The sequence below is a fragment of the Scleropages formosus genome, chromosome 14, assembly GCF_900964775.1.
Source record: "Scleropages formosus chromosome 14, fSclFor1.1, whole genome shotgun sequence".
Lineage (NCBI taxonomy): Eukaryota > Metazoa > Chordata > Actinopteri > Osteoglossiformes > Osteoglossidae > Scleropages > Scleropages formosus.
Genome location: NC_041819.1, coordinates 28,138,905 through 28,153,254, shown reverse-complemented (window position 1 = coordinate 28,153,254; position 14,350 = coordinate 28,138,905). Strand labels below are relative to the sequence as shown.

The window sequence follows — 14,350 nt, the reverse complement described above, 5'->3', positions numbered from 1 at the left end:
ACAACAACAACGTACAGTAACGTTTAAATAAATAATACCGAACGCCGGTATACAATAATAACAATAATAAAAACCGAGTCGGGCCGCGGACACGACCCCACCCACCCACTCACCCACCCACCCACTGTCACGCAGTCAGTGTGTCCTTCACTTTACCTGCGACAGGACTTTTCCAGGGAAAAAACACAGTAAATGAAATGTATTGATAATCGCGATGCCACACACGTGACGTGTAGAAGTACATGATTAGTGACGCGTCGCATATTCGTACAGCTTTTGACAGACAGGTGGAGAAGAAGCGCAGCCGCGGACTGTTGTTTGTCAGTCCGGTTAGAGACGGAATTCATGACGGAATCAAGAAATTCCTGCTGGATCCACATGATGATGATGATGATGAACTCGGAGAGAAAACGGAACCGAACACAACAATCGGCCCGGGTCATCATGAAATGATCAACTCAAGTCATTCTCATCATTGTCACACATGAAATCATGGTACTGAACTTAGTCGTTTTAAACTATATATATAGATGTAGGATTATTTCAATGAATAAAACAAGTCAAGCGCGCTGCCGCTGCGCTGGTGACTCATCATCATCAATTAATTATTATTAAGAGCTCATGATCGCGGTACGAACTGCTTTGTAAGTTTGTTTCACTTTCGTTTTGCTTCCCGGGAAACGATCCGATCGGGATCATGGAGGGAAAAGTGTGGAAATTCCTTCTCCTGCTTCTTCTCACTAAACACACATTTGGTGAGTGTGTTTTTTCGCTTATTCTTGATTCTTATTGGTGTGATGGATGGGTGTGTTTCCATATGAATGCTGCTGAAACGCAGGTAAAATCAGTGTAAAACACTGTAATGCGCAGGAGGAAGGCCAATGACACGGACTTTACGTCATTAAACCGAATTATTACAGGTAAACGGACAAATTCTGTGCCTCTAAAACAACTGGAGTCTCTTTCTTTGTTGCATGATGTCTATAGTGGAATTAAATTATTACCGCGGTGATTTACTGTGATATCTGCTGTGTGTGAGATCTGTGTCGCTGTGACGTTACTGTATTAATACATTTTACAGACACTCTTCTCCAGCCCTGAAGTGTACAGCTGATGTAAATTACTGTGTCTTCACTGCATTTCAATAATCATGTCCGTGTCGCTACTCAGTTTTTACTACATTGACTGTGAAGCTGTCAGTAACACAGGAAAGAGCTGCTCATTCATTGTGTCTCTCATATGAATATTAATACTTCCTCGGTCACTTTGTGCTTCTGTACAGCCCAGGCAAATACTGTATAACCCTCAGATATGAAAATATACCTGATGCAAGTCATCCAGCAGTGTAGAGGCCCACGCTACTCAGCGACGTCCCCTAGGGAAGAACGAGGTTGAACTGTATAGTGTGTGTTGGTGTGTGGAAGATGTAGATCAGTTGTATTTTTTGAAGCCAGGAGGGGATCTTTTTTTGAGCTTTGAATGTTTGTTACTGGAGAGAGACTTTGTGTGACTGTATTGTGACAATGTATTTCGTGAAAAGATCTCTTAGTTAGTTTTGCTGATCCACCGTAAAAAATGTAGTTGTTTTTAAATTTGGTTAGTTGTTAATTAGGGGGTGCGGTGGCGCAGTGGGTTTGACCGAGTGCTGCTCTCCTGTGGGTCTGGGGTTTGAGTCCCGCTTGGGGTGCCTTGCGGCGGACTGGCGTCCCGTCCTGGGTGTGTCCCCTCCCCCTCTGGCCTTACGCCCTGAATTGCCTGGTTAGGCTCCGGTTCCCCCGTGACCCCGTATGGGACAAGCGGTTCTGAAAATGTGTGTGTGTGTGTGTGTGTGTGTGTGTGTGTGTGTGTGTGTGTGTGTGTGTGTGTGTGTGTGTGATTTTAAATACTGTATAACCCTCAGATATGAAAATAGGCAGTAAAGTGGTGTTTTATCCTGTTTCTACCACAGTCATCAGTTACTGTTGTTCTACATTCATGGTGCGATGTTTTTACATCACTTTTGAACTTTAGTTGATGTAAGTTTACCATGATGTTAGATATGTTTGTGGATTCAGTGGATTACTCAAAATCAGTGTATTTTACTCCTCACTGCTGTTCACTGAGATGTTCCCATTGACCATCTAACCATCTTGTGTTCAGCCTTGTGGGCAAGAGATTCTCCTGTTTAATCACATCAACATTTAATCAAACTGTGTACTGTGAAACTTTTTGTGTCCTGAGAGCAACTCACTCCTGTATGGCAGGTCAGCTGTTCAGCAGACGAAACGGAGAGGTCACACTGACCCCAGCGGTTAACGGAACTTTTGAGGAGATCCTCTGGAAGTGGAACGGTGACAAAGCCGTTGAGTTTGCTCCTGATGAAGGACTAACAGAGTATTGGAAATTCAAAGGGCGAACGACACTGAACACTCAAACGGGAGAATTAACGATCAGAAACCTACAGAAAACAGATTCTGGAAGGTACAAGGCCGAGGTGCTGGTGGGCGGGACCCTTCAGTACTCTGTGTTCGATGTGACGGTCCTTGGTGAGTCTGCTGATCACTGTGTCCAGCTGTGGAAGGAGGGGTGCAGATCATGGGAGGAGTCTGAGTCCCGCTAATGTATCATACAGTGTGTTATACTGTTACACTTTATAACACTTCAAACTAAAACAGTTTCTCTGAACACCACGTTTCATTAAGGCCATTATATACATATTTATGCATAGTTCTGGGGCTTAAAATGTTTCACTTCCATCTCTGCTGCCAGACTGTTACTCTGTGAGGTTGAGCACCTTTCTAATTATGGTTCGGCCTTTGTACAGTGTTTACTACTGCGCCCCCTGGTGTGTGACTCTCTTCACCTGTGTGTATCCTGTGTAGACGCTGTGACCCGACCAACTGTGCAGTGTGAGCAGAGGGATTCTGTAGGGATTCTACGCTGTCACAGTGAAGGAGAGATGGGAAAGTATCGGTGGGAGGGGCCTAATGATTTATTAAGGAACTGGACCGATCAGCCAATAGAGCTACAGGTCAGCAGCTCTGACTCCGCATACACCTGTGTGGTGAAGAACCCTGTGAGTGAGGAGAGCAGTGAGGCCTTTCCTGCTGAACGCTGCTTTAAAGGTGAGCAGAGATCCAGCTGCAGCCAGATGTTTGACTCGGAGTCCTAGAGACACACTCTTCTGAGTGTTTCCACATGTGCGGTAAGAGGTGACACAGTGACACTTTCCCTCTCTTTCTTTTCTAGAACGTTCTGCTGTCGGTGCTCTTATTGCTGCTGTCGTTGCTGTCGCTGTTATTGCTGCTGTTGGTTTGATCGCTGGATTTTACTGTGTTTACCGCAGTAGAAGAGGAAAAGGTACCTTCCTTTCACACCATTAGTTGGGGTAAAAAGCCATATGAAGAGGGTGGTAAACCAGGTGTTTTGCTCTGTGGCTCCGTGTGCTGCTTACACTGTACCTGTAAAGACACATTGACACTGTTGGTGTGAATCAGGAGGTCAGTGACTCATTGTACTTGTCGCTGTTCCTCTGTCATCACAGAGCGGCCTGTAGAAGATCCTGGAGAAGCGAAGGAGGAGGAAACAGCTCTTCTGTACAGCACTGAAGGTACTAGAATGTTCTCTGCTTCTGGTGGTTGTGGTCGGTTTCTCAGAGCTCATCTTGCTGCTGTACAGACAGTCGACTTCTTTGACACTTCAGTTCTTACACTATTTAGCATTTTTCTGTCCTGTAAAATTCACACCTTTGGGCTGTATTTCTGTCTGATGCTCCATGAAATTACATACGAACGAAAATGTTTACATATCACACGTTAAATAACAATAAGCTCAACTTCAAGAGTCAGTATTCATTTTGGGGGCTGAAATCCCTACTGAGAGCACAGAATAGAGGTAAGAACAGACCAAAGTTTACTGTTATATTTACTGAACTGACACTTTTCCACTGATTTACCCATTTACGTGGCAGGGTAATTTTTACTGTATCAGTTCATGGTAAGTACCTCCATCAACCTGGTTCCTTAGAGGACAAGGGAGCATTGTACCCACTGCTACACCTGCATCACTGACACTCATGATGATCCATGATGTTCATGAGCTCTGCCCTGTGTTACTATCAAGGTGTTACACTGTGTTTTTATCGTATTCATCATCAATCAGAGATCTCTTAGAGAAAAATGTCAGTGTGACCTTACACTGCTTTTTACCACATCTCTCTGTGGATTCACTCCTACTGTACATCTGTGACATTTTTCTGCTACACAAAAAGCAAAATATTAATTTCTCAAATTGCTATTAATTGAGTGATAATGACATTGTGTCCTGCAGAATCAGGTCAGACGGAAAGAGAAAGGAAGGAAGGAAACAGAGCAGATAAACTGAAATACGAGAATGAGAACGGGAAACAGAACGAGTGTGAAAGTGCAGAGAATGAGAATGAAGGAGAGAAAGAGACTGAAGTGGAAGAAAAGGTGGAGAACAGAGCATCAGGTACTGTGATGATGTCATTGCTCAGGTGTGTACAGGTCAAACATAATAAATAAATAATAAATAAATTTAATTAACATACTGTACTGTTTTTCAGAATTAGACACTGGAGATGGAAGAACGGTTTCAGAAGAGGACAAGAGGAGCTCAAAGACACAGGATGAGAACAAGAGTTTGGAGCAGAATGAGCTGAAAGCAGATTCTCCTGAGAAGGAAGGAGAAAAAGTGACGGAAGTGGAAGGAAAGCAAGAGAACAGAGTGTCAGGTACAGTGATGATGTCATTGTTCAGGTGTGTACAGATCACACAGGTAACGATGTGATTGGTTACAGTGAGTGTCTCTTAGGTCTGTTAACAAGACCTAACAAGACCTGATGGTGGTTGGTAGCGTAACACTTATAGCTGCTGCCTTTGGCCCTGAAGGTTGCAGGTTTGAGTCCCACCTCTAGCTGTAGTACCCTTGACCAAGGTATTTACCCTGAATAGCTCCAGTAAAGTTACCCTGCTATATAAATGGGTAAATTATTGTAAGTAACTTAACACTGTATGTCACTTTGGAGAAAAGTGTGAGATGAATGTAAACCAGAGGCTGGATAAGTGACAACATCCCATGTAAAAAGTTCACAGCCCAATAAAGACTCACAGCAGTGTCCATGTGTTGTGTCACTACAAATTATAACTGAAAAATAATGTGTTTACAGACACAAACACATGTTTGATGGCCCAAACTACACCAATGGATGAGAGTAAGAGACTAGAAGACAGTGAAGCAGCAGCAGCGTCTGAAGAGAAGGAAGGCAAAAAAGGGAAGAACAGTAAGAAGGAGAAGAAGGACAAGAGGTCAAGAAGTACCGAGAAGAAGGAGCCAACGTACAAGACAGGTAAACATGGTCCAGTTACTGTTCTGAGTGCTCAACCTGTTAACAGTGAGCAACACTGGGACACACACTTGTTGATCTGTGATCCTTTAGCAGCTGGTGGCCTCTTTCCACCCGTCTTTCAATTTCATAATAACAGGTTACAGTGGAAAATATAGAAGCACAAGTGACAGCGTTTCCATGACTGAACGCTGAGGGAGGAGACAGCGGGGCAGCAGCACGTCATTGTTCAGTGTCTCCGCTCCACCAGTAGGGGCAGCACTGTTCACATAAACAATAACGCTACTTTTCTGTAGTGCAGAATTTCTGTCACTGACCCTTCATTCACATATTATATCACTCAGAAACCCCCTGTACATCTACAGTCTGAATGAAGAAGTTAGAGACTTGAGTGAATGACAGTCCAACCACATATAACACAGTGACTGAGATGCATCAATTCAACAGTACGGTGATCATCCATAATACTGGCATCTTGCTGTGTGTCCTACAGAACTGGGAATTAAAGAATCGAAAAGGAGCCCCAAAGACCTGGACCTTAGTGTGAGCAGCACAAATAAACAAAAGGAAAACATTGAGATGTTTAGACAGAAAGGCTCAAAAACAACAGCTAATGAGAAGGATGAAGTTAGAAACATGGATGGGGAAGAACAGCAGGAAACCAGAGCAGCAGGTACTGTGATGATGTCACTTTTCAGATGTGCTAGAGCTCAGACAGACGATATTCCTCTCGATCCTTCTGATTCTTTTAGGTCATTTAATAGTGTCAGTACTCAGAGCAACAGTTTTATTATGAGAAAATCACGTTTGATGTGCAACTCTTTGAAACTCCAAAGCACAAATTAATTATGTATATTCCCATAGTAGTAATGATTTTACTGCTGGCTTATTGTTCCTCTGCAATTTCTGACTTTTGTTAAGAGAACAAAGCCCACAGTACAGTGTTAATTCTATACCACAGTGTTAGTGTCAGTTTCATGGTACCAAGTTAGTGTCACTTACAGGTGATTAGTCTGAACAACACAACATACTGTATACATGTTCAGTCTGAACAGAAAAATCGGAGTCCTTATCTTTGTATAGCACCCTGAAAGTATGTAGTTAATTCAATATATACCCATGATGCCATTTTCTTACATTGCATCCTACAAGATTTAAAATCAGAATGTGCATTCACAGAAAGAAACTCCAAAACTGAATCAATCAATCGTAATAAGATACAGGAGCACGGTAATGCAATGCATGTTGTTCAGTAATACCACAAAAACCCATAATGCACTTCTTCCTTTCCATCCTACAAGGCTTAAAAGCAAAAAATGTCTTTCCAGAAACAAACCCGGAGCTGGGGAGTCGAAATCAGCCGGTGGATGGTAATAAGATACAGGAACACGGTAAATCAGGAGCAGATGGAAATGAGGAGGAAGGTGGAAAAGGACAGAAAGAGAAACAGGAAAAGAGAGCAGAAGATCCTACGAAGGACTCAGTGATGGAGAGAAGTGAACCTGCTCCAGGTACCGTTCTTAGTGCTCACAGCGAGTGTCTCTGTGCTCCTCACATACTGTCAGTGTTCAAGTGAACAACAGGTTCGGACAGAAATCACCTGCAGCCTCGATGTGCAACACGGTCTTCTGAGAAAATCACCGGTTGGACACGGAACTCTATGAAACACACAACCGTCTCATAGTTAAATTTTCATAGTGACTGTGATATGTTTTTTTAAAAAAAACATTGTCCAGCCTTAGGAAAACAGTGAGTGTGATGAATCAATCTGAAGGGTACAGTAAAGATCTCTAATACATTTTAAATTCTACAAAATAAAGACTTAAAATGTGTGTTCACAGACACAAACACTGAGATGTGCAGTCAAGATAAATCGATGGTGGGATCCATTAATACAACAACAGGGGCTAAAGAGAATGAAGCCACAAAAATGACGGCTGTGGATAAAACGGAGGGAAAAGGATCAGCAAGTACTGTGATGATGTCATTGCATTATTATTAATGAACAATTGTTGTTACATTGTGTCCCTAAGTGCTATACAAGAAAATGTGAGTACTTGTTTAAATGATGAATATATTAATAAATGAAATTTAGTGTAATAAACTGCTATGAATGGGTGCTCAGCACAGCTCAGGAGATTTAAAAGTCCATGGAAAACTTCACTTGCAAAATTAATACTTAACGTCTGCTTATGTTTGCAGAAATGAACACAGATTCATCCAACCAAAATGATTCACACGTTGGTGGTCAGACAGTGGGACGCAGTGACAAACAGAAAGAGAAACAGGAAAAGGGAGCAGAAGATCCCGAAAAGGAGCCAATGAGGAAGAGAAAAGGATCAGCAGGTACTGTGATGATGTCACTTCTCAGGTGGGATGGAGATCATTCACACAAAGTTCTCTCAGGCCATGTGATGCTGTCAGTGTTCACACTAAGAGTTTCATTCTGAGGGAATCACAGACTGGACCTGCAACTTAAAAACTCAAATGCTTTTATGAATTAAATCATCATACTAGTTACACTGTTGGTTATTTTTGTGTCACTCCTATGGTAAAATCATCACAATGGAGAAATCAGAGACCTCTGAATGAAACATTAACCTTAAATGACCCAGGGAGTGTGATACATGTAGTTAATAGTGCAATGAAAACACATGATGTACTTTTCTTGCTTTGTATCCTACAAAATAAAGACTTAAAATCCATGTTTTTGCAGTAATAAACACAGATTCATGCAGCCAGAACAGATCTGAAGGTGACAGCAATAGAGAGGGAAACATTGTCTCATCGGCAGAGACCAGTGAGAAGAAAGCAGAATCATTAATGGATAAAATACAGGAGAACAGAGTAACAGGTACTGTGATGATGTCATTGCTCAGAGAATAATAGCTCGCGATCTTTGTTCAGGTGGGTTACAGATCAAACAGGTAAATGAATTAATTCAATTAACGTACTGTACTATCATATAGAATTAAATGCTGAAGAGAGAAGAACAGTTTCAGAAGAAAACAAGAGGGGTGGAAATAGGCAGAAGGACGACAGTAAGAGTTTGGAGCAGAATGAGCAAAAACTAATAGATGATGAGACAGAAAGTGAAACAACGATGGATGTGGAAACTGAGCAGAAGAAAAGAGTTTCAAGTACTGTGATGATGTCACTGCTCAGGTGGGGTTCACAGCAAACAGGTAACATTCTGATTGGTCACAGTGAGTGTCTCTTATCCATGTGTGATGAGTCAAGACTAATTCATCTGAAAAAGTCCTGTTGTTGATCAAAACAAAATACACCAAAAGTTGTTTAACATGAAATAAAACAAATATATAAATTAAATATATTTCATTGAAAGCATTTCATTTTGTGCCGTGTGTGTTACAGATTTACAGCGGACCAGAAAAACAGCGAGCAGCGAAGAAAGAAGTGGTGACGTGTTCCACCCTCATGGAGGGAAGGATGAGAACATGGACTGGACACCTACAGCTGATGAGAAGGAAGGTGCCGGAAACAGGGATGTGGAAATGGAGAAGAGAGGATCAGGTACTGTGATGATGTCGTTGTTCAGGTGGGCTGGAGGACGGACAGGTAACGACCTGATTGTCACCGCGAGTCTCCGGACTCCTGTGACGCTGTCAGGGTTCAAATGAAAAGGCGGTTTGCAAGAAATTAACTGCAGACTGGATGCGTCACTGTGACGGGTTGTGTGTTTGTGGACTCCAGTGTAACACACACTGACTCAGTGAGGGTTCCCTCCTGTCTGCATGAAAACAGAGTCCAGTGTTCAAATAAACAACCAACACCAGGGGTGCGCAGTGCAGAATAAATGACGTGAACATAATTTTACTCTGATTTTAATCTCACAGGTATAAACCATGTAGGAATGGAGCAAAGGACATTGCATTATAAATAACAATATGCTGTACTGTGAACATGTGCACACAGTAAACACCAAATAAAGACACTGAAATACACTGTGTTTGTACAGTACTTTTTAACTAAATAATGAATCACTAATTACGTAAATGACTAATGGATACACTGACTTGGCTGAATAAAGGTTTGCAAATTGCATTAAGTTTTATATTTTTTTATACAAAAAATCATGCTAAATTAGTGTAAGCAACTCAGTGTACAAAGTGCGCACTGTGAGTCACCTTGAAGAAAAGTGTCAGATCAATAATGTTTATTAATAATCATCTGAAATAAAAAAAAGTGTGTTGTCAGTGTTTCCAGCTTAGTTACTCAGGCAGATAGGTGTGTGTGTGTGTGTGTGTGTGTGTGTGTGTGTGTGTGTGTGTGTGTGTGTGTAAACAAGGTCAGTGGATAATATATATTTTAATTACTGGTTTCTATTTCTATCCCTCCACAGACTCTCACATAAAAAGAAAGAGATCTGCAGAACCCAGGAGTGACAGGTTCCCCACTCATAAAAAGCACTGTGGCCAGATCCTCACAGCTGATGAGGAGGAAGGTGGAGAACACATGGATGTGGAAATGTATTAAGTGTCTTCATAGAGATCTGTACAAGAAAATATCAGTAGTTTTTCATTCTTTTATTTATTGAAGAATACGCTACTATATATTTATATATTCTGGAGAAATGTCTAATTGTATGTTCGGAGGTTCAGCGTCGTATGAAGGTGCCGGCCTTCTGAAGATACAACTTTTTTTCATTCACTTTTTTAGATACTGAAATATTAAACTTGACAGATCCATAAATAGAGTGATTTGTGAGTCCAGTCCCTCACGTGTACCTGTGTCTCTGTGTGACTCACGGTTCCAACAGCCTGCAGCAAATTGAGAAGAAGTAGGAGAAACGGGAGGAGGAAAGACAACGGATAGAGAGAAAAGAGGACGAGAACAGACCTCTGCAAAGAGGAGGACGAGGAGGAGGAACAGAAGAACGTGGAGAAGCAGACAGATCTTAGATGGAGAAGCAGGAGTAGATTGTAGAAGGACAACAGTGACATGGAGAAGGAGCACCTGGAGACCCCTGAAAGGACATGTGTCACAGAGGACTTTGTCAGTGACCGCAGTACTAACTGGCATCTTGTTCTACCATTAATATCACACACACACACACTGTGCATCTGTGTGTGTGTGTGTGTGTGTGTGTGTGTGTGTGTGTGTGTGTGTGTGTGTGTGTGTGTGTGAGAGACAGCATCTTGACAGAAGATGAGTCAGTCCAAGGTAAGGAGCTCAGGTACCTCAGGTAACTGTATGAGGTCCAGTTAATATCTGTTAGAGCAGCAGGGGAGGAGAAATAAAACTGTGAATTAAAGTCATCAGTGGAATGAAAAACTACTGTATTTAGTTTTTTTGTACACTGGCAATTTTTATGTGTCCATTCTGTTTGTGGTTTGTTTTATTCTGTACTTCTGTAAATATTTCTGTGGAAAGATTTTTATATCTTTTTGTGTCCTTTAAAAATAATCACTGTGCTCATGATGTGCTGTTTTTATAACACCATGAATCTTTTTTTTTTTTTTTTTTTACTGTGGTACAAGAAACATACCACTGTATGTTCACTGCTGTTGAACCTTTTTCAGTTTTTGACATTTCAAAATGTTCTTTCTGAGAAACTTTACAGTCTGTATTGTTGGTGTTACATATTTTATATTATACTGTATTCTTGGTATTATCATTATATAGTATTGTTTTTAATATGGATAATACCTACATTGTCACAATAAATACTTGTCAAAATGAGCTGCATGACTTTGCTGCCCCAAAATACATACAGACAATAACAATGGAGTAGTAATTTTTCTTATAATATATTTCTTTAGTTTTATAAACAGCACAGGGTCACAGTTACATAGAGAGAAATTGTAAATATGTCCCCATTCATAGAGTGAGGGCTCAAGGTGAAAAGGTGACAATTTACCACAGGTATGATAATGTCACACATTTTAATAACTTCCAGAAGGGTCTCCAGATATTCCGGAATCCATTTAGATTAAGTTTCTCGGACTGTGGTGTAAACCCCAGTCCACCGAACTGCTATTTTACCACATTCCCAGAATGAATGTGTGTGAGCGCCTGGAGAGGATGAGTGCTGAAAACACAGCTGAGAAGAAGATCCTGTGAAGGTCACCTGCAGGGAGGGACATTCTGTCAATGAACTTGAAATTTTGCTCCTGATGTCGCAGCCTGCGGTTGGGCCGTAGCACCACGTTTCACACTGACCACCACCAGGAAGAAGCTCCCAAAGTCCTTTAAGTGCAGGGCGGTGGTTTACTTTATGGAGCGTTTATTGAGTGACCCATGAAGGGTCTGTCCAGGGGCCGAGTGTCGCCTTGTGCCCCGTGTTGCTGGGTTGGGCTCCGGTTCGCTGGGACAAGCGGTTGTTTACGATGGATGGATGGATGGATGGATGGATGGATGGAGGGAGTAGCTCAACTATTACAATATTGTGTAAAAAAAAAAGGTTTATTAAAACTGTTATGATTATGATACATGAAAGCCTGAAGAGGTTATAAATATGAGGTATAAATTAAGAGCATAGGAGGATCAATAAGCACTGTAGTAATATTTACCATGCAGATCTAGCAGTTGAAGACATTAAATATATTTGTTGTAGCAATGCTCACCGTTTAAAATATGACAGGTGGTGATCCACTGGCAGAAAGAAGAGGTTTCACAGCAGCCATGGATCCTCATCAGTGACTTGAAAACTGCGAATAACATTTTACAATTTTCATCCACTTTAAAAACTGGAAGAAAACAAATATTTTGGTAACACTGCTATTAAAATCAATATTTAGAGGTACAGAGAATGTTCAAGAGTTTAAAAAATAAAAAAAAAGCCAACCCTGCTGGTGACACTCTTGTGTTGTGTGTGTTTTACTTTTTTTTCTTTTCAACTGTTGTTTTACAGAATAAATGGAGTTAAAAATCCTCACGCACTTGTTTCCTGCCTGGTCACGCAACGGACCTCACCCACCCTAACGCGCCACACAGTTCTTTCGCTGATACACTGGTCAAGATATGTGTACCTTGATGTGCAGAGAGAAATTATAATGATATAATAAATTAAAGTACACACACACACTTTCTGAACTGCCTGTCCCGTACGGGGTCACGGAGAACCAGAGCCTAACCCGGCAACTCAGGGCATAAGGGCCAAGGGGGAGGGGACACACGCAGGACAGGATGCCAGTTCATCGCAGGCACCCCAAGCGGGACTCGAACCCCAGACCCACCGGAGAGCAGGACCCGGTCCAACCCACTGCACCACCGCGCCTCCCTAAATTAAAATATTCTAAGAAATTTAAAAAAAGAACATTGAGGTGTCAGTGATTAGTAGAGGGAGCAGCTGAAGGGACATTAGATGAAATATGCTCAGCATGAGGCCGTTCCTGCGCCGGAACCTGTTGGGAACCTGTATTTACACCTGGGACCTGAGAGAGGAAATACCAGAGTGACACCGATGGGCCCTTTTCCAGGATCCCATAATGCACCGCAGGGCCCACGTACTCTGAGCGGGTAGGAGGGACAACCATGGTACGGCAGGGTACTAACCCTGGTAAAACCGCTGTGTGACACAGCTACTGTACGTTTGTTACCGTCTGTGTAGAATGAGAGGCGCGGAGTTTCGCTTCCTCACACTGACCGAGCTCCAGAGAGGGTCGCCGTGTCCGGTGTCGTCTCAACGTCCCATTTCACAGGCAGTGTTACGCGTTTTACCATGGTTTTCTGCCTTTCTTCTGAAACTGTGAACAGGTTTTGTTTCCTTCAATGTGAATTTAATAGAATATTTTCCACGCGTTAAAAAAATAAAGGGAAATAAATAGAAGTGCAAAGCAGGTTTCTTCGTTATTGTTCGAACACAAATAATTTGCTCCTGGGCTGTAATGCTGACAATCATGTCAAACCGGTTCTTATGAGATAGCATACCACAGCGTACACTACTGAAAAAGCGTCACTTTAAACGTGTCAGTAAATGTGAAGCAACGAAATTCCCAACTCGTTTCACTTTCAGATTCCAACACCCAGAAGACGACCATGGAAGAGCAGCTCTTTAAATACATTCATACCCTCTTTATTCTGACCCCACTGGTGTTTGGTGAGTGTTTCCATCCTTGTATCACTGAGTGTCTGGTGTGTCTTTTCATACAAATACATGAAACTGAAGAGAAAACAGTGAAAACCAGGTTACGCGGAAAAGTCGGTGACAATGTCGGTAATGTCAATAGAAATATTAATTGTTATGACGTGTAACATTAGTGTTTTTATACAGCCCAACTGGCTCTTCAAACAAGTTATTGGAAAATACAGCGTCACCGAGTATCTTCTGACTGACCTGATAAATCACGTTTCGTGCAGGGATGTACAGTGCCGTGTACTGCGGTGTAAACAGGGTGTTTTACTCCTTCCTCTGTGCTCTTACTGACATGTTCACCCTGATCATGTGCTGTAGGCACTGACACTCACATATTCAGTGAAATCAAACAGTGACTCAACACCGGACGCTGTGCACCGCAAAACTGCTTTGCGTGTTTGGGAAAACAAGTGACGCCTGCATTGCAGGTGAGATGTACCGCAGACCAAAGGAAGGGGTCTCGCTGACACCAGCCCTCAAAGGCCCTTTCGAAGAGCTCCTCTGGAAGTACAACGAGAACAAGGTGGCGGAGTATCGAGCAGGAGACGGAATCAACGTGTTCGGTCAGTTCAAGGGGAGGGCGACCCTGAACACGAAAACAGGACAATTAATGGTGAGAGACCTTCGGAAAGCAGATTCCGGACGCTACACGGCGGAGGTGCTCATGTCCGGGACAATGCAGGACTCTTCGTTTGACGTCAAGGTTATTGGTGAGTACGGTAGTGCCTCCTGGCCCCTTCCTCATCCTAAATGACATTTTCGTTCACACTATTGTATTTACTAAACATCTGCTTGTTTTGGGTCCTATTGTTTAGTTGTACCAATTATTATTATGGTTCCACCACCAGTTATTATGCGTTGTATGTGATGGTTTGCGTCTCGCTCTTTTTCTTCGCCCCCTTTGCGTG

At 42.2% G+C, this 14,350-nt stretch overlaps 1 protein-coding gene across 5 annotated transcripts; it reads left to right on the top strand.

The window, feature by feature from the left end:
• Positions 1–534: 534 nt before the first annotated feature.
• LOC114912211 (myb-like protein X) lies at positions 535–10,411 on the top strand. 5 transcript variants are annotated; one of them, XM_029257986.1, is made up of 17 exons: positions 535–755; positions 2,244–2,525; positions 2,862–3,104; positions 3,229–3,339; positions 3,524–3,589; positions 4,309–4,470; positions 4,565–4,732; positions 5,168–5,347; positions 5,838–6,017; positions 6,673–6,855; positions 7,186–7,314; positions 7,547–7,690; positions 8,061–8,198; positions 8,314–8,529; positions 8,720–8,878; positions 9,708–9,809; positions 10,125–10,411. In XM_029257986.1, exons 1-17 carry the CDS (start codon positions 698–700, stop codon positions 10,178–10,180), a joined length of 2,577 nt encoding a protein of 858 aa, XP_029113819.1. In that variant the 5' UTR covers positions 535–697; the 3' UTR covers positions 10,181–10,411. The 5 variants fall into 5 exon arrangements, with proteins under 5 accessions (XP_029113819.1, XP_029113817.1, XP_029113820.1 ...); XM_029257984.1 differs by having other exon boundaries at positions 6,646–6,855; XM_029257987.1 differs by having other exon boundaries at positions 6,646–6,855; positions 9,708–9,805; positions 10,125–10,195.
• The last annotated feature ends 3,939 nt before the right edge of the window (positions 10,412–14,350 follow it).